The 23813-nt window shown below is 52.4% G+C and overlaps 10 protein-coding genes across 10 annotated transcripts; 5 read left to right on the plus strand and 5 right to left on the minus strand.

The window, feature by feature from the left end:
• Positions 1-107: 107 nt before the first annotated feature.
• J4E93_005031 (uncharacterized protein) lies at positions 108-675 on the plus strand (the record flags this gene model as incomplete). The annotated part of the gene is made up of 2 exons (XM_049342954.1): positions 108-349; positions 408-675. 2 exons carry the CDS (start codon positions 108-110, stop codon positions 673-675), a joined length of 510 nt encoding a protein of 169 aa, XP_049199954.1.
• Positions 676-924: 249 nt separating this feature from the next.
• Positions 925-1986, plus strand: J4E93_005032 (uncharacterized protein; the record flags this gene model as incomplete). The annotated part of the gene is made up of 2 exons (XM_049342955.1): positions 925-932; positions 1233-1986. 2 exons carry the CDS (start codon positions 925-927, stop codon positions 1984-1986), a joined length of 762 nt encoding a protein of 253 aa, XP_049199955.1.
• Positions 1987-2090: 104 nt separating this feature from the next.
• On the plus strand, positions 2091-2834 carry J4E93_005033 (uncharacterized protein; the record flags this gene model as incomplete). The annotated part of the gene is made up of 2 exons (XM_049342956.1): positions 2091-2093; positions 2118-2834. 2 exons carry the CDS (start codon positions 2091-2093, stop codon positions 2832-2834), a joined length of 720 nt encoding a protein of 239 aa, XP_049199956.1.
• A 2016-nt stretch (positions 2835-4850) lies between these two features.
• J4E93_005034 (uncharacterized protein) lies at positions 4851-8161 on the minus strand (the record flags this gene model as incomplete). The annotated part of the gene is made up of 4 exons (XM_049342957.1): positions 4851-4951; positions 5003-7484; positions 7530-8085; positions 8154-8161. The coding sequence occupies 4 exons, from the start codon at positions 8159-8161 to the stop codon at positions 4851-4853; spliced, it is 3147 nt and encodes a 1048-aa protein (XP_049199957.1).
• Positions 8162-10184: 2023 nt separating this feature from the next.
• On the minus strand, positions 10185-11630 carry J4E93_005035 (uncharacterized protein; the record flags this gene model as incomplete). The annotated part of the gene is made up of 3 exons (XM_049342958.1): positions 10185-11335; positions 11391-11491; positions 11542-11630. The coding sequence occupies 3 exons, from the start codon at positions 11628-11630 to the stop codon at positions 10185-10187; spliced, it is 1341 nt and encodes a 446-aa protein (XP_049199958.1).
• A 1302-nt stretch (positions 11631-12932) lies between these two features.
• On the minus strand, positions 12933-13286 carry J4E93_005036 (uncharacterized protein; the record flags this gene model as incomplete). The annotated part of the gene is made up of 1 exon (XM_049342959.1): positions 12933-13286. One exon carries the CDS (start codon positions 13284-13286, stop codon positions 12933-12935), a length of 354 nt encoding a protein of 117 aa, XP_049199959.1.
• A 428-nt stretch (positions 13287-13714) lies between these two features.
• On the plus strand, positions 13715-14911 carry J4E93_005037 (uncharacterized protein; the record flags this gene model as incomplete). The annotated part of the gene is made up of 3 exons (XM_049342960.1): positions 13715-13907; positions 14212-14221; positions 14272-14911. The coding sequence occupies 3 exons, from the start codon at positions 13715-13717 to the stop codon at positions 14909-14911; spliced, it is 843 nt and encodes a 280-aa protein (XP_049199960.1).
• A 60-nt stretch (positions 14912-14971) lies between these two features.
• On the minus strand, positions 14972-16165 carry J4E93_005038 (uncharacterized protein; the record flags this gene model as incomplete). Its single annotated transcript, XM_049342961.1, has 3 exons — positions 14972-15541; positions 15605-15890; positions 15951-16165. The coding sequence occupies 3 exons, from the start codon at positions 16163-16165 to the stop codon at positions 14972-14974; spliced, it is 1071 nt and encodes a 356-aa protein (XP_049199961.1).
• A 440-nt stretch (positions 16166-16605) lies between these two features.
• Positions 16606-21545, plus strand: DCL1 (Dicer-like protein 1; the record flags this gene model as incomplete). The annotated part of the gene is made up of 5 exons (XM_049342962.1): positions 16606-19674; positions 19724-19938; positions 19985-20209; positions 20259-20707; positions 20770-21545. 5 exons carry the CDS (start codon positions 16606-16608, stop codon positions 21543-21545), a joined length of 4734 nt encoding a protein of 1577 aa, XP_049199962.1.
• A 567-nt stretch (positions 21546-22112) lies between these two features.
• J4E93_005040 (uncharacterized protein) lies at positions 22113-23690 on the minus strand (the record flags this gene model as incomplete). Its single annotated transcript, XM_049342963.1, has 3 exons — positions 22113-23030; positions 23088-23612; positions 23682-23690. The coding sequence occupies 3 exons, from the start codon at positions 23688-23690 to the stop codon at positions 22113-22115; spliced, it is 1452 nt and encodes a 483-aa protein (XP_049199963.1).
• Positions 23691-23813: the final 123 nt, after the last annotated feature.

Raw genomic sequence — 23813 nt, forward strand, 5'->3', positions numbered from 1 at the left:
CATAGCTTAGCTCCACCCCGAACCCATCGTACATACCAAGGATCGCATTCAATACAAGCAATTGTTCCACAAAACTATTACAAAGTCCTTCTGCAACACAAACGAAAATGTCAGGCTTCCCATCTCTCCAGCCCGCTTTCACCGTCCGCGTCGACATCGATGCGCCGATGCAAGTCGGAGGCCAACATGGCGCGCAGCTAGTCATCGTCCCGATGGTATCCGGTACAGTGAAGAGTGAACCGGGCTTCGAGCCTAAGCTGGATGGAGAGCTGCACGGTACCGGCTATGACTACATTCACAACGACGCCGATGGTGGTAACATGCGCTTGGATGTCAGGAGTCAGGTCAAGTGAGTGCAAAGATACACATACTTGTTCGAGAGAACATATGATGCTCATGATATATAGGAACCACGACGGAACGATTCTAGCAATGTATTACAAGGGCACCGTGAAGCTCACGCCTGGTGTCGGCAAGGTGCTATCTGGTGCCTCGGATGCTAAGACTACCGACTACGGCGATTCGTTCGTGAACTTCACTTTCGAGACGGGCAACGAGAAGTACAAGGATCTTCAGAACGGAACATATGTAGCTGCCGGCCATTTCGTAACAGGCGAGGGAAAGCCAGGTGTTGTGGTGGAGTACAAGGTTAGCAAGGTTGTGTACAAGGCGTAAGTCAGCACACGTGTTGGGGGTGAGTGAGGCTGTATCGGGTTATTACTTGAAGATGCTGATGCCTGACCTAGGGCAAAGACGTGTACGTCGCGACCTGTATATAATCCGAACTTATAATCAATGACTGTATCGATCCTTCTTTCACCCGTCTCTTGTCTCTCTTCCTGAAGCATGCGGTGTAGCATTTTGATTTCTCTCACCATGTGTCGAGTCTGCTACCACTTCATTGGACGCGCTGAGATCCTGAATATGTGGTCGTTTGCTCAGTAGCTTCGTCAGCCCGACCTTGCTTACTCACCTTCACCTCGCTGATACTGGAGGTAGCGTTTGCTCCCCGCTTAGCGCGTCAAACGCGACCTACGGCCTCTTCGCTCTTCGATTTTCCCCCACAACAACCTTCCTCGTTCGACTGCCCGATCGCCTTGAAATACTGCTCGACCCGTCATCAATACCACCGGGTACCTGGGTGTACTACTTCAACGCGCCAACGATTACACGCTGATCAAACAACGCTCCCACTCCGCTATAGCCATCCCCATACGCGCTATGCAATACAGTTCCTCAGCAAAGATAATGCCGAAGAAGAAGTACATACTCGGTGACTTCGTCAAGTACGCGACAGGCAGACTCGCGACCCACTTCACCGCCATCTCTGATATGGCACTCTACCAATTCTCTGAGAAACTGTATCTGGACGAGAAGCACAACACACATCGACGCCACATGCTCCTAGTTGGTCACTATTCACGTAAAGCCAGCGGCCCGCCAGTATGGGCATGTGCTACGGGTGAAAAGATCTGTTACTATTCCGAGTCGGGAAAGCTATTGACTCCATTGGTCCAGGACATACATTCGTCAAAGGTCTACTACGATCCGCCTTTCAGCTACATCGGTGGCTCGCACGATTACAGTAGTCAGAAGCCTGGAATGAACCCGGAACGCAAGCTTGAGCGTGCAATAGTTGATTCCGCTATCAACTTCATCTTCCTGTCAACTGGACGACTGGATCAGGTCTTCGATCTGGTGAACCCGGACATACTGAGTCACTTCAAACTCGCTTGTACGAATTTGGTCCGACACCAGAGATCTCTTGCTGAGGCTGGACATACTGCATACGAGCAAGTTTCACGGAACGTATTCTCCAATACGCCTGCGAATGAGAGGCTACATCCCAATGAACCCATTGCGGTAGATGGGTCGAATCTGCAGCTTGTACACCGCAGCAAGAGCACGGCCTCGCCTAGTCTGGGTAAACGTCAGTTCGTTGACTTCAGCGACGATCGGACCGATGATCTACCAAGTGGTAAGTAGAGTGTCAGCGCCTATCTGAAACCTGTCTAACGTCCCAAAACAGCCTCAAATAAACGTACACGCCTGTTTGTAAGTTATGACCTTCTCCAAGAGGTTATCAAGTCATGGTAGTCGCTAATACACCATCATAGGAACAGATCAGCGACTATGAAACCGAGATACACGCCAAACATGAACAGGAGATACGAGAACTCAGAGTTCAGCTTGATCAACGGGACGCGAAGATCGGTGCTACAAAGGCCAAGCTCATGCGCGAGAAGACTAAGCGACGCGATATACAGACGCAGCGAAACGCGTGGAAACAGGAGTACAAGATCCAGGAGGCTCTAGCTGCGTCTACTACTGAACATGCCAAGCAAGAGGAAGGGAGTGAGGATTGGAAGGCTATGTTCTTCGATCAAGAAAAGAAGACCGAAGACTACAAGGTCAAATACATTGCGACGAAAGAACAGAAGGAGGAATGGGAAGCAGAGAAGTTGGGGATGCAGGTTGATATCGTTCGTCTCCGATCGAAGATGTTGGGCCAGAAGAGTACCCTACAAAACTATGAGATCGGCCATGTGAAACAAGGAGCACGAATGGCCAATCATCATCAAGAGCGGGAGAGGCTACAGCAGGAGCTATCCAAAGAGAAGGAAGCGAGGATATTCTGGCAGAGAAGGCACAGTACTCTACTAGCAAGTTCGCGAAACCGCTCACTACCTGCTACAACTCCGACTGGCCCGCGAAACATGACAGCTAGTATGCAGGTTATTAGGGCGCCGCTCGACAACAGAGGTACACAGGCAAGCTCGCGTACATCAGGATTTGGCGAATATGTACCTCTACCACAGGGTATGCGCAGATGAGCTAGAGCTAATGGGTTTTGAGTTACTTTACATGCGTTTGACTGGCAGAGATATGGCATTGGAAAGGCTATTAGTATGAGTAAGGTGGTGTCTGGCTGAGAGGATTTAGCTGCAGGTGTTGCGGACTACAATGTGTTTTTAGAATATGAAGCTGAGAGAATTGATACGTTTGCCAACGACAATGTAATCTTGGAAGACCAATGTCGTTCTTAACCGGCGATATACGCTTACATCTCAGTTTCGCCTTAGCATGACTGCATATCATTTATTCGCTTTCCTGCTACATAGGCCCCCTACGGATCATGCGTTCATTGCAGAGTCATTCTTCGGTGCCGTGGTTAGGTATAGAGACGACCATTTACACCAACAAACTAACGTCATCGACCTATCAACCCACCAACCTCTGGTGTTGACGATGCTTTTCTCTTTGAGAAGACCTATTTAGATAGATACATATCTATTTCGGAAGTCGAGTCGCTCGTTGCGATGGGTCGTCAGCAGTACCATGGGATGGTGAACGGTATTAAAAGTACGACTTGGCGCACACGACCAACCTACCAATGTACACACCAAACGTCCCTCGCGAAAGTACTCCAGGTTCAAGCGCGAAGCCCAGGCAACGTCGTCCACAGAATCATCCTCCTCAACGACCGGTTCCCCAACCCAGCCAATCACCCAACCCCCCTTTAGATCGCAAGCTCGGGTACCCACCCGCTCCTCCCCTTCTCCCCTTCCTTTTGCGCGGCACAACTTAGCGCACCTCCAAACACACACCCTCTCCACTCCTCGGCGCCTGCAGTGTGGCAGCACCCGTCTCCGCGATTAGTTGATCAACTGTTGAACCATCGGCACTATTCGTAGCGACAACCGACACCGACTCAGCAACACGAGTCAGCTCTTCGCACGATAAGGACGCGTGAGTCGAGAAAGCATTTGCTTATGGAAAGCCCGACGGGGTCGCGATAGGTCTTGGCTTGTGCCTGCGTATCTGCCGTATGGATGCCTTATGAAATCCATCGTGGAGTAATGTTATCTACCGAGTAGTGCATGTCAGACCAGGATCCCCACGTTACGGCACCCAGCACAGTACCAAACACGCTCAACCCGTTTTATGTACGCTCGCGCTCCCGGCCGCCGCGAACGTGGGGAGGAAGGAAGGAAGGGGCGACAGCAAGGCGGCCGTTGTCTTAGTCGTGCGTGTTAGTGCGGGATGACATCTCCTGTGAGCTATTTTCCGAATAGTGCCAACGGCGCTAGCTTCAAGGGGGCTGACTGTTGCAAGTGTGTGGACAGACGAGGAAAAAGCAAGTACTCGGGGCCCATCAAAACTTTACTGTTTGCGATGGCGGTTGCAGTAGTTGCGGGCCTGATGCGTCCCTAGGTCTGAGGCTGTGGATTTTGATCGTCGCGATTCGATCTTCGGCATGTTGGTGGTGTCGTGGGGATCTGAATGGCAGGTACGGTCCAGGTGGATGTGAGGTCTCCGCTGCTCTCCGCGAATGAGAGCGTGTCAGTGTCTTGGCATGAGGGCGCTCTTGTTGTGGGCGCCTTCGATACATGCAAGCGTTTTGGAAGGACGGTATGATGCTGGTGCGTAGGAGTATGTATGGGGAGATCAATAGGTGTGATTGATATCAATGTATTACACTATTAGTCTTGGGACTATGCTACAGTCGACGAGTGAGTCGATGCTAAGATGCCATTGGTGGCAGGTATCTGAGGACGATGCGGATATGCAACCAGTCGTAGGCGTTGAAACGGCCTATGCATCATGCAGTGTCGTTATACATAGATGCGAAACTAATGAACAAAAGAAACAAAAGTGGACAAAACTATGTTGAGTCGCGACTGTGATGACGAAGTGGCCGTTGTGGTCGTACCGAAGCGAGACGAAATGGAGAAGGATGCAGATAACCGAGTGTGACAGAGGCGCGTCACGCAGAACTCCGTCTGATGAGATGGTGGCGCCTTCGATCGGCACCACCACACGCGAAACAAGTAAGTGACCCAATCCGATCACATTATGCCCTTGAGGCCACGGAAGCCACCGGTTTTGGAAGACGAAGGCTTCTTCTGTTCCTTCTCTTTGACCTTCTTTCCGATGTTCTGAGCGCCGCCTGTCTCATAGTTAGCCTCTGATGTTGCAGTACGTGATACCGATAACTTACCCCGACCGTATATCCGGACCTCCGATTTCGGGTCTACTTTGTCTTTTCTCTCCTTACTTGAGCTTCCATCGGTGTCGGCGGAGAAGCTACTCTGCCCGCTCGATTGAGGCTTTGGAGCCTGAAACTGATTGTGGAGAGACGCATCATATGCTGCAGAAAAGTTTGGTCCGTATCCGCCACCAAACCCAGGGTACGGCGATGGCGCTGTTTGAGATCGTTGCGGCTTCCCCTGTTGTAGTGATTCAAGCCGAGCAGGACGAGGTGGTGACGCGGCTGATCCTGGGCTGTGGACGGAGTCCGGCGATCGGTATTCGTAATACTCTTGCTCCTCGCTTGGGGTGGCCTCGGTAGTAGATAGAGGTGTCAAATATCTCGAGCTGTAGTTGGTCGCCTGTCGGATGCTGGAGTTGCGACTGACCCGTGAAGTGCCAAAGTCGATATGACCAGACTTGTCCCGGGGGTAGAGCTGTCCCATCTCAGCCTCTCGCTCCCCTTCGAGCTCATGGTACTTCATCTGCAGCTCGGTATATTGCTCAAGGAGGCGGTAATGAGTCTTCTTGAGTTGCTGCATTTTGGCGTTGCTCGCTGCAAGCGCAGAGTCGAGCATCTGCTGCACAGAGGACGGCAGTTGCCCTGGCTTGCCAGTGCTTCTGTCGGAAGATTGTAGTCGGGACTCGAGCTCCATAATCCGGCGCTCGTAAGCCTTAATCGATCGCTCGCGTTCCTGCTCACGGCTGTTCAAACGCATGTTTGCAATTTCGAGATCGTTGCGCAAGTCGTTCCGCTCCTGGATGAGGGTGTGTAGCTCCTTCCTCTGGTCTTCGAATGCTATGATCTTATCTTGCGCACCCTCAAGCTCCCGCTTAATGTCCGCGTAGTCTTCAAGCTCGTATTCCAACGCTTTGGTCCGTTGTTGGGCTTTTAGTCGCTCAGCCTCAGCTCTCTCCACAATCTTCTTGAGCTGCTCATAGTCTGATTGTGTCCTTTGGAGCTCATATCGCAGACCGCCCTCGTCACTGTGCCAGGTCTTTTCACTCTCTTTGTACGACCGCACCTTGTTGTTCAACTCGCTTTCCCATTTCTTGGATTGGCTTCGGCTCGTGAGCGTTTCCTTCTTGAGTTGGGCGTACAGCTCGTTTGCCTTGGCGAGTTTGGCCTTTAGTGTCTTGTTGGTGTTGATCAGATTCTGAGTCTCCGCCTCTACAGTCGCTTCTTTGATGTGCTTCCGCTGTAGCTGTCCGATGTGAGCAAGATGCTGTAATTTGAGATACCGCTCAAAGTTGAGGTCATTCCGAAGTAGCATGATCTCTCTTTGCAAAGACGCCATGGTGTGGTTTTGGAAGTCATGGTGGGTAGATTGGTTGCCGGAGATTGATTGGGCGAAACTGTCCAGGCTGGGTTGATGCGCCACGAACCGCTGTGCGGATTGACCAGACATATCCGGCTTCTTTGTATCTTTGGTGGGCGGCAGTGTTGGAGAATCCATCATGTCGCGGCCTTTCAGCAACGGTGAGGCCATGGACTTGATAGATACCGCAGACTTGATAGACTTGCTCTTTGGTGGGAGTTCGAGATCAGGAGCATCTGGAGCATCGCTTGACGAAACGTTCAAAGTCGACTGGGTGTTCCTCCAGCTTGCATCTGAATCGTGTACTGTTGTGCCGTCCTGGTCGTCCAGAGTGAATTGCGAGGGTATCTCTGGGACAGGGGGTAAAGCTGCGCTGGGTGGTGGGCCGGGGTCCTCCAAAGTCGACGACACGGCAACGCAAAGGTCCATGCATTCGATGACGACGTCTGCGGGGTCGCTTTTCAGCCACCTGTTCTCGCTCAGCTCGTCTTCGACTGTGGTCGTGAACATGTTCGGGTGTAGTAAATGAACGCGACGGTAGGGTTCGGTCCGGCTGTGGATGAGATCTTGGTCCAGGTCGAAGTCGCGGGCGCCTGGAAAGTTGAGTGACTTGAGATACTTTCTTGGCTTGCGCACAAAGCTCATGAAGTTGAGAGGAAAGAGACCGTAGAGGAAGGTGAAATAGTGCATCAGAGTCGGCGGCGGGCAATCAGGGTAGTCCATGGATGGCTGCACCTGCTCCCAGGCCTGTTCCGAGTCGGCATCGGTTTCGTCATCCCCCTCTTCGCTATCGTCGTCTTGCATGTCCATATCACCGCCTTTCTCGTCGGTGTTACCCAACTTGTCCCAACATAGTATCCGACAGTAGACCAGGAACATTTTCTCGAGGTGGTGATCAGAGGTCAGCGCTCCGCAAATGTGAGGCAGGAACATGATGAGGACGACGAGGGCGAGCTCGATAACGGTGGACGAGTTGTCTATGAGCAGGCATTTCTCAAGGTTCTGGATGAGCGGGGTCTCGAGGACGAGGTGGAGGTGCGGCGGCTGGAGGCGGACGAAGGTACTGAGTAAGTTCAAGGCCTGTATGCGATGCTGCTTCTGTAGGAGGAGGTTGTCGAGTGTGAGGAGGAGGACCTGGAAGTATTAGTCAAGGCCGTCATACTGAGGGAAGGCACTCACCTTGGGCATCTTGCGCCCAAAATCGACCAGGACAGCTTCGAGCTCATGGGCCACAAACTCGTTCTCTGGCCTCACGGCATCTTCAGGCGAGGCAGGCACGTTGGTCCGCGCCAAGTATGCGTCGAGTATCTTCTTGGTGAAGAGGGCGGACAAGCGCGCGTGCTCGCCATCTTTGTCCACCTCATTGTCGTACACCAGAATGCTCTGGATAAAGGCCCTCGCATCTTCAATCTCGCTCTTCTTGTAGCCTATGCCGTCGATGACAGGCCTCAGCGCCGAGTTCCACCAGGCGGTCAAGCGCGCCTCGCCCGTTATCGCGGGCCGAAGCAGTCGCAGAGCTGATAAGAAGGCGCCGCGCTTTTCGGGATTATTGGCGACGTGGCGGAGGTATAGCGCGTGGAGATCATCGTGGAAGCGCTGGGAGTCGTGGTCGTCAATGTCGTCATAGCGCTCGAGGAAGGCTTCTATGGTCGCATAGAGCTCGTCGGGGAGAGGGTATGGGACGGTAGCGGCCGAGAAGGTCGTGTTCAGAGCCTTCAGCGACTCGCGCATGGAACTGAGCATGTTAGCGATTCCGTCTGAAGTATTACTAAGGCTACCAAGGCATCAGGTATGGCAACGTACCCTGACATGGTGTCGTATATCTCCACTTGCCGTGGTACAGATGCGCTACGGCAGGCGACGTGCAGGTATATAGGTGTTTACGGGTATGGGAGCAACGTCTCGGATAGATGCACGAGGGTCCAGCAGGCAGTAGGCATGTCACTGGGCATGCAGGTCCGGTCTGGGGAGCCAAAGCTTTTTGACAGCGCAAGTGCGTGGGGTGAAGATGAGGGACCAGCGAGCCGCAGCAGAGGGTTCAATGGCTCCGCCTGCTCACTTTTGCTCGGAGGTGCTTTTGCGGGAGCATGCCTCAGTGATGCGCGGCGCTATCGACCAACCCCAGAGATGCGCCAAAACAAATCTCACGTCTCACTGCCGGCGTCCCAAGAGCGCGCAGGGCCTGTTGGGGTTGATGATGCTAACCCGAGGTGCAGCGCCCAGTCGCGGCTAGAGGCATGCGAGAGGTGCCCCGGGGCCGTGCGTCATGGCCCTGCAAGCCACCACAAACGGCCTCGAAGCCATCATGCTTGCTTGTGCCCACCACCCCTGAAGCCATTCCATTTGCCTTCGGCCCACTCTCACCAATTCCGTGTGTAACTATCAATCGTCAATCAGCGCCCAGTCAGACAATTACCAGACACGATTGCTATCCTGATTAGTCTTGGGAAACATCGCGTGATGCATGCTCAAACACGATCAAACATCGCCAACGTATCTCTGCCATCCTATCACGGCCACCTGCCCATATCCGTCACTTTGGAAATCCCTGGGCGGCCCTGTTTTCTCACGAATTACTCCACCCAGTTCTGCGCAGCCCAAGTGGACTCGAGGAGCCATGCCATCACGGCAGCCGCTCGCCGCACCTCCAATCAGGTGTGTCAGAGAGAAACCCTTCCAACTCGAGTCTGTACCCATCACATAAAACCACCCAATGATTACATGTGTCAGTCATAGCTTATCTTCCGCTCCGGTCATACCTCTATATCAGAAATATTCCGGCACGGCGCATCAGGGCTCGGATCAGGAACTATGCCACATGTGGCAGCCCTGCATGCACTCTACCTCAGTCTTTCACATGTCCAACTGCAGCACACTTTACTCTTTCCAGACCAATCACTAACCGATTAGTTTCTTCGCTGTTTGGGAGTAGTTGAGGTCGATCGCTCTCCACTGGAAAGCACAACAGAATAGACTTTGAACGAGTCGTGCCGTGGAGCTACGCGGGATGCGCCGAAGCTTCTGACTTCTATCCATCCAGGCTATCGCCAATTACCGGTACCGACAACACGGTAGCCTCGTACCCATACCGCGATGTGCAGCCTTGCCCCGTAACTCTCTCTTATCGCAAGGATCCCGTCGTGCTTCCGCCAATGGACTCAAGGTAGCCCATCCGCGCCATCCCGCCGTCTCATTACATTTTCCATTGCACCTTCTCTATCAAGAACAGCGAATCCAGCGCCCTCGGCTCTGCTTCCGATCGGCTTCATAGTAATACCGCGCAATCAGGGTTCGCAAACGTGATCGCCCCCGTGGCAGCAGGCCGCCAGAGGGGCTACGCAGACCCAACGGCTTGGCCAAACCCTTGCGCTGGTCGATCATAACATGAGCTTGTGCACCGAGACGACATACCTGCAAACCTAGTCGAAAATCGCATTATGCACATTGATCACTCTAATTCTTCCGGACTGTTGACCTAGACGACATGGGATCTCGACTCAATTCTACAGTACTGCGCCTCAGATAGTCTCGTTCAAAGTGCTTCAATATAGCACCATGTACTCAGACATGCGTCAATCACACATCTGCAACACCGTTTTGTGCGGCGTCGCTTAACCGGCTAAGAGCGTACGCAGGCACATGCAGCATTGAGAAACGCTAGATGAGCTCATTCGTTTCAATGTGAGGCACAGTAAGCACGCTTCAGGTACAGCTCGGAAACTTTCCCTTGAACACTTATGCATTGACTATCTGAAAGTGGTCCCTACCATCTACTTGCCCGCTACGCCGGCACCCAGCCTCGGCGCGGAGCCTACCCTTCTACTCAGGAATTGCCTATGAAGGCACCGCAACGACCTGGAACTGGTAGTTGCAAAGCGGCTTCGAGTTCGTCACCTCAATGCTTCCATATCCGCCTCCCACCATGGTGCTTCCATCCCACACCTCCAACTGCACCTTACCTGGGACCAACTTCTCCAGCCCAGTGAACTTGAACTTGTTGAATCCCGGCTTGAGCGAAGTCTTGTTAAGCTGCTTTCCACCAACGTTGACGACAGCGACAAGGTTTGTCTTGCCCTGGGGGACCAGTAAGACGCCAGATACGGCGTCTTCAGCGGCCTTGGCGATGTCTCCAGACTTTGGCAGCTTGTCGGCGGAGCAAGAGCCTCCAACAGTGAGAGTGTGGTGCCAGAAAGTGCCTTGGACAGCCTTGCCACCAGTAGGGTACATGTTCGCTGTTGTACGATCGCCACGCTTCCATGCGGAGATGAAAGGTTGCAGAATCTGCCAGTAGCCAGTGTGATCGTACCCTTCTACGATAGCCGGTGTGTCTCCTTGAAGGGGAGTTGGGTGAAGGCGTCCCATGTAATGACCCTCGCCTGCGTCGTTCCAGCTCTGGAGCTGCACCATGTCGGGCTGGACACTAAGGATCTGACCGAACCTGTTCTCGAGGTTGTCCTCGCCGCGGCGGTACCAGTTGTCTGAACCCATGTGCTTGAACTGTACGGGTGAGATGCCCATCATGAAAAGGTTGCCCGCCTTGTCGGCGGCGGATTGGAAAACCTTGTCTGTCGCTGCTGATACGGCCACTTTGCCCTGATCCGTCGAGGGCCACGAGTTCCAGTTGAATACACCATCAAGAGATTTACGGTTGTTGAAGAAGTTCTCGGTTGGGTTGTAGATTGTGTAGAAACCAGGGACAATCAGCACGTCACCCACCTTCGATTTGAAGTTGGCCCAATCACTGTCGGCGACACCTTCGCCACCAAAAGTCGATAGGAGAGGCTTGTTCTTGCCATCGGAAGGATCCTTCATCTTGAGGTAGGACGTACGGCCCTTGTGGTCGTTGAAGTAATCGACGTATTCCGATGGGTTATGGATGTAGCCAGCGGCGTGGTCAAAGGAGAAGAAGAGGCTGAAACCGCCAATGTAATCGGCGTGGTCGAACATGTATTGCACAGTCGTTTGGGAATAACCCGCGAACCGGTCTGATCATTGTTAGGACGGCCCTGGACTGAAGTTTCAGTGGTAGAAGCCACTCACCGAAATTGAGCGCGAAGCCGTTCAGACCAAGGTCCCTCGCATCCTCGATGTCCTGCTTGACTTCTTCGAGCTTGAGCTCTCCAACCATGTAATGAGCCACGCTTTACGGAACTGTCAGTACACGTCGACTCTTGCAGGCGAAATAACTTACATCGGCCTATCAACAACGGCGCGCGGCGTAACGCGGCCAGCAACGGCGCTGGCCAAAAGGCCAACGGCAAAAGTTGGAATAAAGCGCATACTGAAAGAACACTCAAGTCGTTCACGAATGTCAAGCCAGTGATGTGGATGGTGAGCAACCAGACGGCCACTTCAGTTGACTTTATAGACATCGAGTGCCGAATGATGCAAGGCCGTTCGACCGGCAACCTGCGTAAGGCCACCGACTACACAGCCCGTAGCTGCTGGCACCTAGGCAGCCTCGCCGTTCAGACTTGCAAACGGCACGAGATGAAAACTAGGCCTCCTGGCAGGGATGGTTACACTGATGGTAGTAGTTTTAGCCCCGCCGTCTTTTCCACTTTACCCGTATCCACACACACGTACGCACACTCTTTTTGCGCAAGATGTATTTCCTACTCTTGACCCTCTATACCGCGGCTTCATGGTTGAGCACAACTTTTTCCCTTCCGTCTTGATATTCAGATGGCAATTGGATCGAGTAAGCCGACGTTCCTGTGGTAATTGCAACGCGAATGCGAAACAATGACAAGGACCGTCCCGCGCATGTCCGCAACGCCACAGGACGATTAGGGCCACCAGCTGTGGAACCTGCAAGGCAGTATCGGATTTTTAGGAGCTGCCGTGTTTAGATCATCCAGACTGTTAGCCTCTGTTCTAGAATAACGCATCCACTGCACCTCTACTCGGTGTTTTGCGCGACGGGCCGTGATTGTGGATGAAGTGTGGATGGGAGGATAGAAACTTGGCCAATCGGCTGCTAGTGCTGGGCATCATTGTTCCTCGGAATCCCGATTTTTTGCTGCACTACGGTCCGCTTTCACGATGGGGGCCGGTGGGTTGATCAGGAATCAGATCATATTGCCGTGATTTTGCATGCTGGTGCCGCGATGTGATGCATGGAATGTGGGCATCACTTAAGCGATTGTCCGAGTACGGGTGTATGATGCGACTTCACCTCGGCGAGCATCAGTACCTACTGTAGGTACTATCGGTTATCAGGCACCTCTTTTGGATGTTTTTATCCACCTATCGATCTACTGCGGGAGGGAGGACCTAGCCGCTGTATCACTACAAACTACGTCTTAGGGCCGGACAGGTCGGCGAGTATGAGCCTCGGTCGTTGAGAAGTGGAACGATACGAGACGAGTAGAATGTTATGACATACGATGCCAGAACGTTCAGTATTGTAACTACGACATGAGGTGATGTCACATCTTAGAGGTCAGAAGTCGACTGGCTGAATCGGAAAAAAGATTCTGACCGCTTCCGTCCACCTGGTGCCCTTCACTCAACATCAATCCTTCCTTTCTGTACTCTCAAGGAACGCATCTTGTCTTCATCCTCCCTTTGTCCCATCGCCTACTGCTTATCGCCCCTCTCGTGCAGGCCCTCTTTCCCTCCTTGCACCTTTGTCTCGCCCCCAATTCCCGTCGTCCGAGTTGGTTGCGCCTGGTGGTCTGGCTGCTTCGCCGGGTGGTCGTCGCCGGTCTTGTGCTCATCAGGCGACGCACTGGATTGCTTGTCGGTGTTTTGCGTGTCGGAACGCATCTTGGCGTTGGGTGCGGCTGATGAGTTTTCAGAAGGGTCTGGGAGGTTGGAGGCAGGGTTGGGTGTGTCCATCAGCTTTGCATGGCTGGGTGTAGTGGTGAAGGCGCGGAGTTGAGACGTGATGGGACGCTGGAGTGCGCGGAGGCGGAGGCTGATAGAGGACATAGTGGGTAGATGGTCGTGTGTTGCGTTGTCTATTTGTACAAGGCGCTCAGTCGTATGTTATTTGGATTCGTAAAACTAAATGATCTCCGGAAAGTGTTGTTGGAATGGTGATAAAGCAGGACGGGTGTTGTGGGTTCAATCGTTGCACAAAGATGTGATGTCATCGTGACCGCTTCGGCAGTGGCGAAGATCCATAATTTCCTTAGAAGTTGTGGGATAACAGCTTTGAGTTCCCTGATATAGCTCTGAGCATCGAATAAGTACAGAAACGCGATTGATGAACTGACGCGAACAAGACGCGTCCAAACGCCAGCCAGGTGTGCTAGCTACACGTGCTTCGTGCATTAGCGCTGCCTGACTGTGCCGCATCGGGTTGCGCGCCAACTCCCTCAGCACTTGGGATGGAGCAGAGCCTCCCAATCAACGAAATGTTCAAGAAAGCTTTTTGGAAACGAAAAGAACGGCCAATCACTGCATCGCTTTCATCTGTCGCAAACGAAATGCCAGAATTTGTACTTTTCGGAGACTCGCTCACCGAATGGAGCTTTGACGAGGAAACGCAAGGCTTCGGGTTGTTTCTTAGGCAACAGTACCAACACAAGGTTCGCATCATCAACGAAGGTAACGCGAATGAGTTCCTCCCACCATCTTTCATCCCACGTTCCGTATACACCCTTCCTAGTTCATTCTTTTCCATTTGAGTAATCAGGCGCACTGCAAACATGGCTAAGATTGTCTTGTTTGGCGCATCCATGACCGAGTGGAGTTTCAAAGAGAAGACGCAGGGGATTGGATGGTTTCTCGAGAATAAGTTCCAAGGCAAGGCAAGGGTTGTGAATGAAGGTACTGCGGCATGATGTGGTAGCACGTTGAGCAGCAAAAAACAACATTGAATGCCCAGTTCCGATGCTGACAGGCACGATAGGCAAAGCAGGGTACACATCCCAATTCATATCGATGAACAGCGCGCTCACCAACTACGCAGCTACACGTCAACCCGTCTGAAAGATGACTTTGCCCGTATAATCAGCGAGGCAACAGCCCCAGAGGCAGCACCGACCCTCCTCTTCACCATCTTCCTCGGTGCGAACGACGCCTGCTTCATCGGCGAGAAGGAGTATGTTCCATGGCCCACCTTCTCGGCAAACATACGGGAGTTTCTCGACACCATCCTCACGGAGCAAGCTATGGAGAACACAAAGATCGTTTTGATCACGCCCCCGCCCATCAACGGGTCTGTGGTAGATACTGGAGAAAGCAGATCTGCAAGAGAAATACAAGTAATCAATGAATCGCGAAAGGAAGGACCGAGGTACAAGACTTACATGAGTAAAAAGAGATATGCAGATGGGCTTATGCAGATCGCGAATGAGTACGAAGAAACGGGCAGAGTTGTTGGGCTCAACTACTGGCAGCACATGGTGGACGCAGTCGTTGCAGAAGAAGGATGGGAGTACGATGCGGATGTGCCGCCGGGATGCGGCCTACTAGGCGCAAAGTCGTTTCCAGCGGGCTGGTTTACAGATGGGCTGCATCTTAATGTCAAGGGATACGGGGTATTGAACAAGGAACTGTACAAGCTGGTGACGGCAAAGTGGCCAGAGTTAGCAGCCGAGAAGTTGTAAAGTCTTCCTTTAATTGTGCATTTGTTTTGCTGGGTATCTGATGTGCCACTCAAACCACGCTCAACCTCTGTTCAAGGTGTTACCCGAGCCTTTGGGGTTTGCCTCCACATACTCATCCCATGCTCGCTGCTTCATCGTCTCTTCGTCCGCAGCGACAAGATCGTCCTCGTTCGGTTCGGCCTGGATCTCAGACTGTGGGCCACCACCCTCGATCATGCCACCTCGGCGCTTCTCTTCCTCTAAATACTCGTCGATGGTCATAGTTGGGAGGCTATGATCCGGACGGAAAACGTTCTTCTTCAGGGTTTGGCGGCTGTCCAATAGCGTAAAAGGCCGCATGGGTTTGCCGTCGCCGCTCAAGATGGGGCCGGAATATCTCAGGCCGCCATACTGACCATCGAGGCGTTCAGAGTATCCGTCCTTATCTCTGCCGTCCTGTCGGCCGTCTGGCGCTTGCTGTTCCTGTCCCTGTGGGGGCGCGGGTGGGGCCAGCGAGATGATGTGCAGTTCTTGAGCCATCGACTCCAACGAAGCGAAAGTCTGATGCACCATGAAAGCCAAGTTGGTCAAATGCAACTCTCGTACCACTTGCTCATCCTGCTCGGCAAGTTTGGGATTCTGTCGCAGATACTGTTGTTGCAGGCCTTAGCTCTAGGTTCGACCCTTGAAAGCAAAGTTAGTGTGGACACGTACCTCTAGTTTCCGCTTCAATTCCTTCTCCTCCCTGAATCGCGAAATCTTCGCATCCCGTCTCGCAGCGGCATCCCGCGTGTTGGCGGTAGAGAAGTTGTTCTTATCTTCCGCGTAGACTTCGAAGAGCTTCGCATCTGCCTTGCCAAGCACATCATAGGAATCTAAGAGCTTGAGAAATCGCTCATAGTGTCCCCGTGCCCGCAGTAGGTTCTGCTTCCGTAAGGCTACGTCGGTGTTAAAGATCTTCTGTACGAGTTCTGCCAAGTGGTAGTTTATCGCCATGTATCTAGAAGGGTAAGCGAGGACTCTTGTGCACGGTATCATGCGGTTGTATCATAACACGTACTGTAGATCAGACGACGATATGTCTTCCAGGGTCTCATTTGGACTGAAAAGCGACACCTGCTCGGATATTTTCAGGCATTCTTCATATGTGGCGATTGTCGCGCTAAGGTTTTCCTGGTAGGTCGGACTGTTTGCTTCGTACGACGAAGAGAGGTCTTCGCGCGCCCTCTCCGCCTTTGAGAATAGACCTCGTAGACTCTGCGGCTCGTTCGTCATGGTAGTGGCGTTTGAGCGGGAAATTGTCGTGATGTTGAGGGAATGGCAGTGGGGACACACGTGAGAGCGTGAGCAGATGCTGATGAGTCAGCATTGCCCCTTCCCATTTCGCGTACCCCGCTATCGCCGCCAACACACCGCGTCTGTGAAAGCGGTAACACGACGGTAACAAACGCCTGGTATGCTGCGAAGTGTCCCCGGCATGTTCAAACGGCTGCGGTTGTTTGATTGGGTCAGCACGAGCGGCTTCGGCTGAGCACGCGGCGTCGGGTACCTACACTGTTTGTTTGCTCTCTTGCCCGAAGCAAGACGCGCGACAGTTGCGCAGATACCAGCAGCACGCTCTTGCCCTCGATTTTCAATCACACTCACCATAGGCTTTACCTCTTCAGACCTGTGATAAGCTTCGACTGCACCCACGGCACTGCGCCACGACAAACATGAGTTGGATAATATACGAGAAGGACGAACACTACCACTCCTTCGACGAGTCGTCCTCCTCTTCCGATTCTGACGTCGAAGAGACCGCTACCAAAGATGAGAGCCAGCGAGGCTCAGATGAAGACCCAGATGGCGATGATGACACTGCACGTACGCATGGGCCGAAGACGACATCGGAAAGGCGCAGAGCGCAGAATGACGTCCTGAAAACTTTTGCTGCTAACATCAGTTCTCACTTGACACAGAAGGAAGTTGATGATGCTGCTGCAAAGACCGCCAACGAAGAGCAGCTTTCGATCCGCGACATACTCGCCAGACAAGAGGGCACAGTCCGCATCACGAACCCTCGCGACTATCAGACTGAACTGTTTCAGAGGGCCAAGAGTGAGAACGTAATAGCGGTCTTGGACACTGGCTCCGGCAAGACTCACATCGCAACTCTACTTCTCCAGCATGTTCTCAATGACGAGCTCGAACGCCGGGCCGCAGGCGGCATCCACAAGATCGCCTTCTTTCTAGTCGACTCGGTCAACCTGGTCTTCCAACAAGCAAATGTCTTGCGTTGCGGCCTCGATCAGACAGTGGAGGGCATATGCGGCGCCATGGGCGCATCGCTTTGGTCTAAAGCCACTTGGCAGAGCCATTACGAGAAGAACATGGTAATTGTATGTACAGCCGAGGTTCTTGTCCAGTGTATGATGCACTCCTTCATTACCATGCCTCAGATCAATCTCCTCATCTTCGACGAGGCTCACCATGCCAAGAATAACCATCCTTACGCTCGCTTGATGAAGGACTACTACGTACACGGATTGGACCCCTCCCATCGACCTCGGATCTTTGGTATGACAGCTTCTCCGATTGACACAAAGGGACTGTCGGTCGATCATATCAAAGAAGTTGCCAATGACCTTGAGAAGCTACTTCATTCCAAGATCGTCACTACTTCGGAGGGCGCTCTCGCTTCGAACAGCATCAGCAGGCCTACCGAGGAGATAGCAGTGTATGCACGGCTACAAGATCAATTTGAGACGCCTCTGCACCGAGAGATAAAAGCAAAGTATGGGGACATACCGGCATTCAAGAAACTGTTCTTGGCCTCCAAGCGCTACGGTTCCGAGCTCGGACGTTGGGCGTCTGACATGTATTGGTCTTTTGCTTTCGCTGACGAGCAGAGCCGCAAGCTCGAAGATCGCGAGCACCTGAAGCATAATAAGGCTAAGCAAGACGACGCCGCGCAGGAGTGGGATGCCCAGGCCAAGCGCTTAAAGGAAGCGGCCACATTCGTACAACAGTTCGATTTCGGTTTGTGTACCTTGAGCGACAAAGATTTGAGTTCCAAAGTTCTGAAACTTCACCACTGGCTCCAGCTATACTACGAACGCGGCGATGAAGCACGCTGTATCGTCTTCGTTGAGCAGCGGCAAACCGCTCGACTGCTTCAACTCATCTTTTCCCAGATCGGTGGGCCGAACCTCCGCTGCAACGTGCTCGTCGGTGTCAACAATCGTGCCGGAGAGCATAACATCTCTCTACGAAATCAGATCCTCACAGTCGCCAAGTTCCGTCGCGGCGAACTCAATTGTCTGTTTGCTACATCTGTGGCGGAAGAGGGCCTTGATATCCCCCAGTGCAACCTTGTCGTACGGTTCGACCTCTATCGCACCATGATAGCGTACGTACAGTCTCGGGGCCGAGCACGGCACAGGAACTCGAAGTATCTTCACATGATTGAACATGGCAACGACGACCACCGCAGCCGGGTTTTCGACGTCAAATTCGAGGAAAGCATCATGAGGAAGTTCTGCAAAGCACTTCCCCAAGATCGTCAGATTGGCGGAGGCGAGATTGACATGTTGTCGTTCGAAGACAAGATGTATCCAAGCTTCGTTACAAAGTCTGGTGCAAAGCTCACATATCGCTCGAGCTTATCCATTCTCAATCACTTTGTAGCAACGCTTCCCGGCCCTGACAGACAGACTATGCTTCAGCCGACCTATGTCATCAATCCAGAGGTCAATTACGACGCTCAGGATCCGCAGCGGCGTGGGTTTGTTTGCGAGGTAATGTTACCGGAACATGCACCGGTAGTCTCGGTAACTGGCGACGTTCAGAGCAAGAAAACGATCGCGAAATGCTCTGCCGCTTACAAGACATGCCTTATGCTACACAACAAAGGCTATATGGATGACAATCTCCTCCCAACAACATGCAAAAGCCTGCCCGCCGGAAGGAATGCACTCCTAGCACTTAGCGAAAAGAAGAAGGGTATGTACTCTATGTTGATCAAGCCAGATTTTTGGAAGGTGGACCGTGGAGTCGTTCCTACGCGTCTATATCTGACCGTCATCGACCTTGACGCTGGCTTAGACCGACCTCATCAGCCTATGGGTCTCCTCACTCGCATCCCATTCCCTCAGATGCCGCATTTCCCGATCTACCTCACAGATGGAAGGCCCTCCAATGTCATATCCAAATCCGCCTCGACTCCGCTACCTGTATCGCCCGAGATGATAGAAGCTCTCACGAGCTTTACTCTACGCATATACGAGGATATTTACAACAAGGTGTACGAGAAAGATGTTCAGAAGATATCTTATTGGGTTGTTCCTGTAATTCCGACACAGCTGTCTTCTGTTTCGTCTGCCACGTCTCTCGATCAAATTCTAGACGTGGAGCAAATTCGCAAAGTCTGCGAAGAGCCCACATGGAAGTGGACACCCGAGACCAAGTCTGAGGATCTGGTAGATCGTTACTTCGTAGATCCAATGAATGGAGGTCGACGCTACTACTCCAACGGCCTCGCAACCCATCTCAAGCCACAAGATCCGCCTCCTAAAGGCCTACCTCGGAGTGGACAAAAGTTCATGGCCACTATTCTGGACTACAGCGACAGCAGGTGGGCGAAGAGTAGAGACATGTCAAAGTGGCACGCCTCGCAGCCCGTTCTTGAGGTGGAAAAGATTCCTTTCCGCCGGAACCACCTTGCATGCGTCGAGGATAAAGAGACGGGTGAGTTCGATGACTTGAAGACTTACATCTGTCCAGAGCCTCTTCACGTCTCCAATGTAAGAATCTCGTCGGCTTGTGCGTATGAAAACATTGCTAACAGCACAGCTTGCGATACGGTTTGTAGTCATGTGCTACGTATTACCGGCGGTCCTTCATCGTTTTGAGAGTTATCTCATTGCTCTGGACGCCTGTAAAGTCCTCGGTCTCGACGTCAGCCCTGCGCTGGCTTTGGAAGCTCTTACTAAAGACTCCGACAACTCCGAGGAGCACGGCGAAGAAAAGATCAACTTCAAGAGCGGAATGGGTCCGAATTATGAACGGTAGGTACTGAGATTACTCACGATCTCACCTGCTAATACGGTACAGTCTTGAATTCCTAGGTGATTGCTTCCTGAAAATGGCTACCTCACTTTCTGTCTTTGTCCAGCAGCCAGATGAAAGCGAGTTTGAGTTCCACGTCCGCCGCATGGAAATGCTCTGCAACAAGAACCTGATGGAGACTGCAGTGGGAAAGAAGCTGGTGGTCTCCGCAGATGGAACTGAACGCAATCTTCAGCTATACCGCTTCATTCGCACGGAAGCCTTCTCAAGGTATGTACGGTGTATTTTCTCGTTGATATACACGATCTAATCTGCGTAGACGCACATGGTACCCTGAAGGAGTGAAGCTCATGAGGGGTAAGGGTTTGAAGAAGACTGAAGACGACTGGCTGAAGCTCACGCATAATCTTGGCGACAAGAGCATCGCGGACGTCTGTGAAGCCTTCATCGGTGCTGCTTTCCAGCAACACTACCAAGGCGGGCGATGGAACCCCGAAGACTGGGACGAAACTGTCAAAGCTGTCAAGCTTTTCGCCAACAGTCAAGATCATATGATGTCGAGGTGGTCAGACTACTACGACGCTTATCAAAAGCCCAAGTACCAAGTTGTCGACGCCACCGCAGCGATGGTCAATACCGCTTGCAAGATTGAGCTAGTGCACCCATATCACTTCAAGTACCCACGTCTCCTTCGATCGGCCTTCGCCCACCCCTCATACCCGTACATGTATGAGAACATACCCAACTATCAGCGACTTGAGTTTCTGGGTAAGTCTTCATGCAAATCTTGTCCATGCAATTACGCTGACCTACTATTCTCATTCTTACAGGTGACTCTCTTCTCGACATGGCGTTCATCATGCACCTCTACTACAAGTACCCAGACAAGGACCCTCAGTGGCTCACGGAACACAAAACACCCATGGTATCCAACAAATTCCTAGGCGCTGTATGCGTAAAGCTCGGCTGGCATGTCCACATCAAGCAGAACACCGCCATTCTGAGCTCGCAAATACGCGACTACGTCTTGGAGGCCGAAGAAGCAGAGAGAGAAGCGGATGGCGCCGTTGACTATTGGGTCACCATCAGCGAACCACCAAAGTGCTTGGCCGACGTGATCGAAGCATACACAGCCGCCATCTTTGTTGATGCAGAGTTTGACTTCAGCGTCGTGCAGGACTTCTTCGACAGGCATCTCAAGCCCTTCTTTGAGAACATGACTCTCGACTCTTACGAGAACTTCGCTTCCAACCACCCTACCACACGTCTCAGTCGCCTCCTCGGCATCACCTTCGGCTGCAGCGAATGGCGCATGGGTGCCATGGAGACGGAGACGCTCATCCCCGGTAAAGGCAAGGCTGTGGTCGCTATGGTCATGATTCATGGAAAGGTATGGTTCCATTCCCTGGGCCAGAGCGGCAGGTATGCGCGTGTGAGGGCCAGTCACGGAGCGTTGGAGAAACTGGATGGGCTTCCGCCTTATGAGTTCAGGAAGAAGTATAAGTGTGATTGCGTGCACGAGGGAGAGGGCGAGGGCGAACAGGATGAGGTGGTTCTCAAGGCGAAGGAGGAGCTGATGAAGGAGGCTATGGGTCTGAGCATCTAGGCCTGGCTGTTAGGATGTCCTTTCTTTTGATATGAGGCTATGAGGGATGCGCAGCATACGGGGTCAACATCATGATGCGATGCAGGCTATGCAGTATAGTGTATGGCCATGGCCTCCAGACTACGGAAACTACCATTGATTAATACACAAATGAAACCAATAGTCTCGACGATGAGCGTTGCTGTCACGAAGGCTAATCCAGCGACCAAGTTTGGTCTATACGTGGGCTTACCAAACATTCAAGTAGCCGTGAATCATGCAGCAAGACCAAGTCAGCCTGAATACTCAAACAAAGCATATCAAAGTGAAGGTGTGAAGAAATACTCTCTTGTGCGAGGAAGTAATATTGCGTGTAGACGCCGGAAACAGTGCGTCTCAAACGATAAGGGTATACAGATCCCAAGTATGTACAAAAATAGCAACGCCATTAGTTTCTCTTCTGATTTGACTTCATTAATTCATTCGCATGCCCCTTCCGTCCGCCCTCGTCCTCCAGAATGTCGCAATTATGATGCATAGTAGACTGAACCAAAAGCTTGGCCGCTCTGTAAAACGCGGACAATAAACCTACAAAGTGAGCATATACACGAACACGCCCATCATAGCTAGTCCGAAGTTGAAAGAGATGTGCGAAGCTGCCCCTTCGGTCTCCGAAGGCTGCGCCGCGTCGCCCGTCTGACTGGGGTTGTCATCGTTGCTCGAGTCGGTGCCGCTGGGACTAGTGTTCTCGCCGCCAGGAGTGTTAGACCCATCGTTGGACACAACATTGAGCGACAAGTCGTTGATTTGCTGGCCGTTGCTACCAGTGACCTTCTGTTTGACGTTGGTATCACCGATATCGACCAGCGCGCCATTTGTTGGGTTCTCGATACCGTTGTCGATGAGATCCTGGCATCCAGGGCAGACAGCCGGAATCGTGAAGTTCTTGCTAAATGCTTCCGCGGTTATGAGGCTGCCGTCGCATTCGGGGGCTTCGAGCTCGGTAGACTGAGGATTGGTTGCCTCGAGAGCGCTAAGATCTAGCTTGTTGAATTGGCTCTGGAGGTTGTCGTAGTCCTTCATCAGTGCAACGGAGCCGTCTTGGTCAATTTCTACTAGACCGTAGTTTGCCTCCTCATGGGAGTACTCATAGACAAGACCACCAGAGAGCGCTCTCATCTGGTCGCCGTAAAGGGCCTGAACTTCGTCGAAGTCGCGAGGCATGATACGGTTGCAGCCGTATTCGCTGAAAAAGACAGGGACAGCAGAGTCGGCGAACATGGTGGCCAAGCCATCATATGTGGAAGTCTGATAGTTGTCGCCATTGCACCAGCTGTAGGAGTTGAGACCAAAGAAGTCGGAGGATGACTCGTCCTGGTCGTGGATACACTGCATGTAAGCCCAGGTATCATGCAAGATCTCGCGGACATCTGCAGCAGAATAGCCAACAGGGATGGTGCGGTCGGAATGGTTCTTGATGTAGTTCTTCATGTCGCGCTGGACAGCCTGGGTTTTTGTCAGCTTATCTTATCGTGAATCATTGGCTAAGGCAATCGAACGTACCCGGATATACTGGGGGTTGAACTCAGCAGTGCTCAGATCATTCATGACCTCGTTTGCAGAGAAGAAAGCCATGGTGTTGGGGAATCCCTTGAAGTTCTCAATGATACCAAACGCGCGAGTAAGGTAGTCGCTGTTGTAGGATGTCCATGGTTCCGCGCGGTTGATGCTCTCTCCGGGTAAGGGCGAGTTGACATCAAGGATCATGTAGATGCCGGCCGCGTTGAAGATGGAGGCACACTTGGAGTGGTCAAGCGTAGGGTCGAGATTGTAGACACGAATTGTGTTCACACCCAGCTTCTGCATGAGGGTTGCATCTCGCAGACATTTGTCGCCATCTGTGAGAGGATCTTCGCTGTTTGTGGGATTGTATGCTCCCTGACCTCCGGGCTGGTAGTCGACACCAATGATCATCACCCGCTTGTTCGTGCCGGTGTTGATGAAGTCCTGGCCACGGATCTCAACTGGCTGGACGGCATAGGCGATGGATGAGAAGAGCGCGGGGAGCAGCGCGGCTACGCGACTGAACTAAGAGAAACGTTAGCGCGGCTCACGATGCAGGGAACATGGATTGCATGCTGTAGGCATGGAACTTACAGAAGGCATGGTAGCGAAGGACAATTTCACAACAACGACGGTAGAGCGAAAGACGTAGAAATCCTTGGGCAATTGCAGCGACGCCTGTCTCGCCTTATAATCCTTCAGATTGCCGCTTGGGTTGGTATCGCA

Source organism: Alternaria ventricosa (assembly GCF_023758065.1).
Source record: "Alternaria ventricosa strain BMP 2768 chromosome Unknown scaffold_7, whole genome shotgun sequence".
Lineage (NCBI taxonomy): Eukaryota > Fungi > Ascomycota > Dothideomycetes > Pleosporales > Pleosporaceae > Alternaria > Alternaria ventricosa.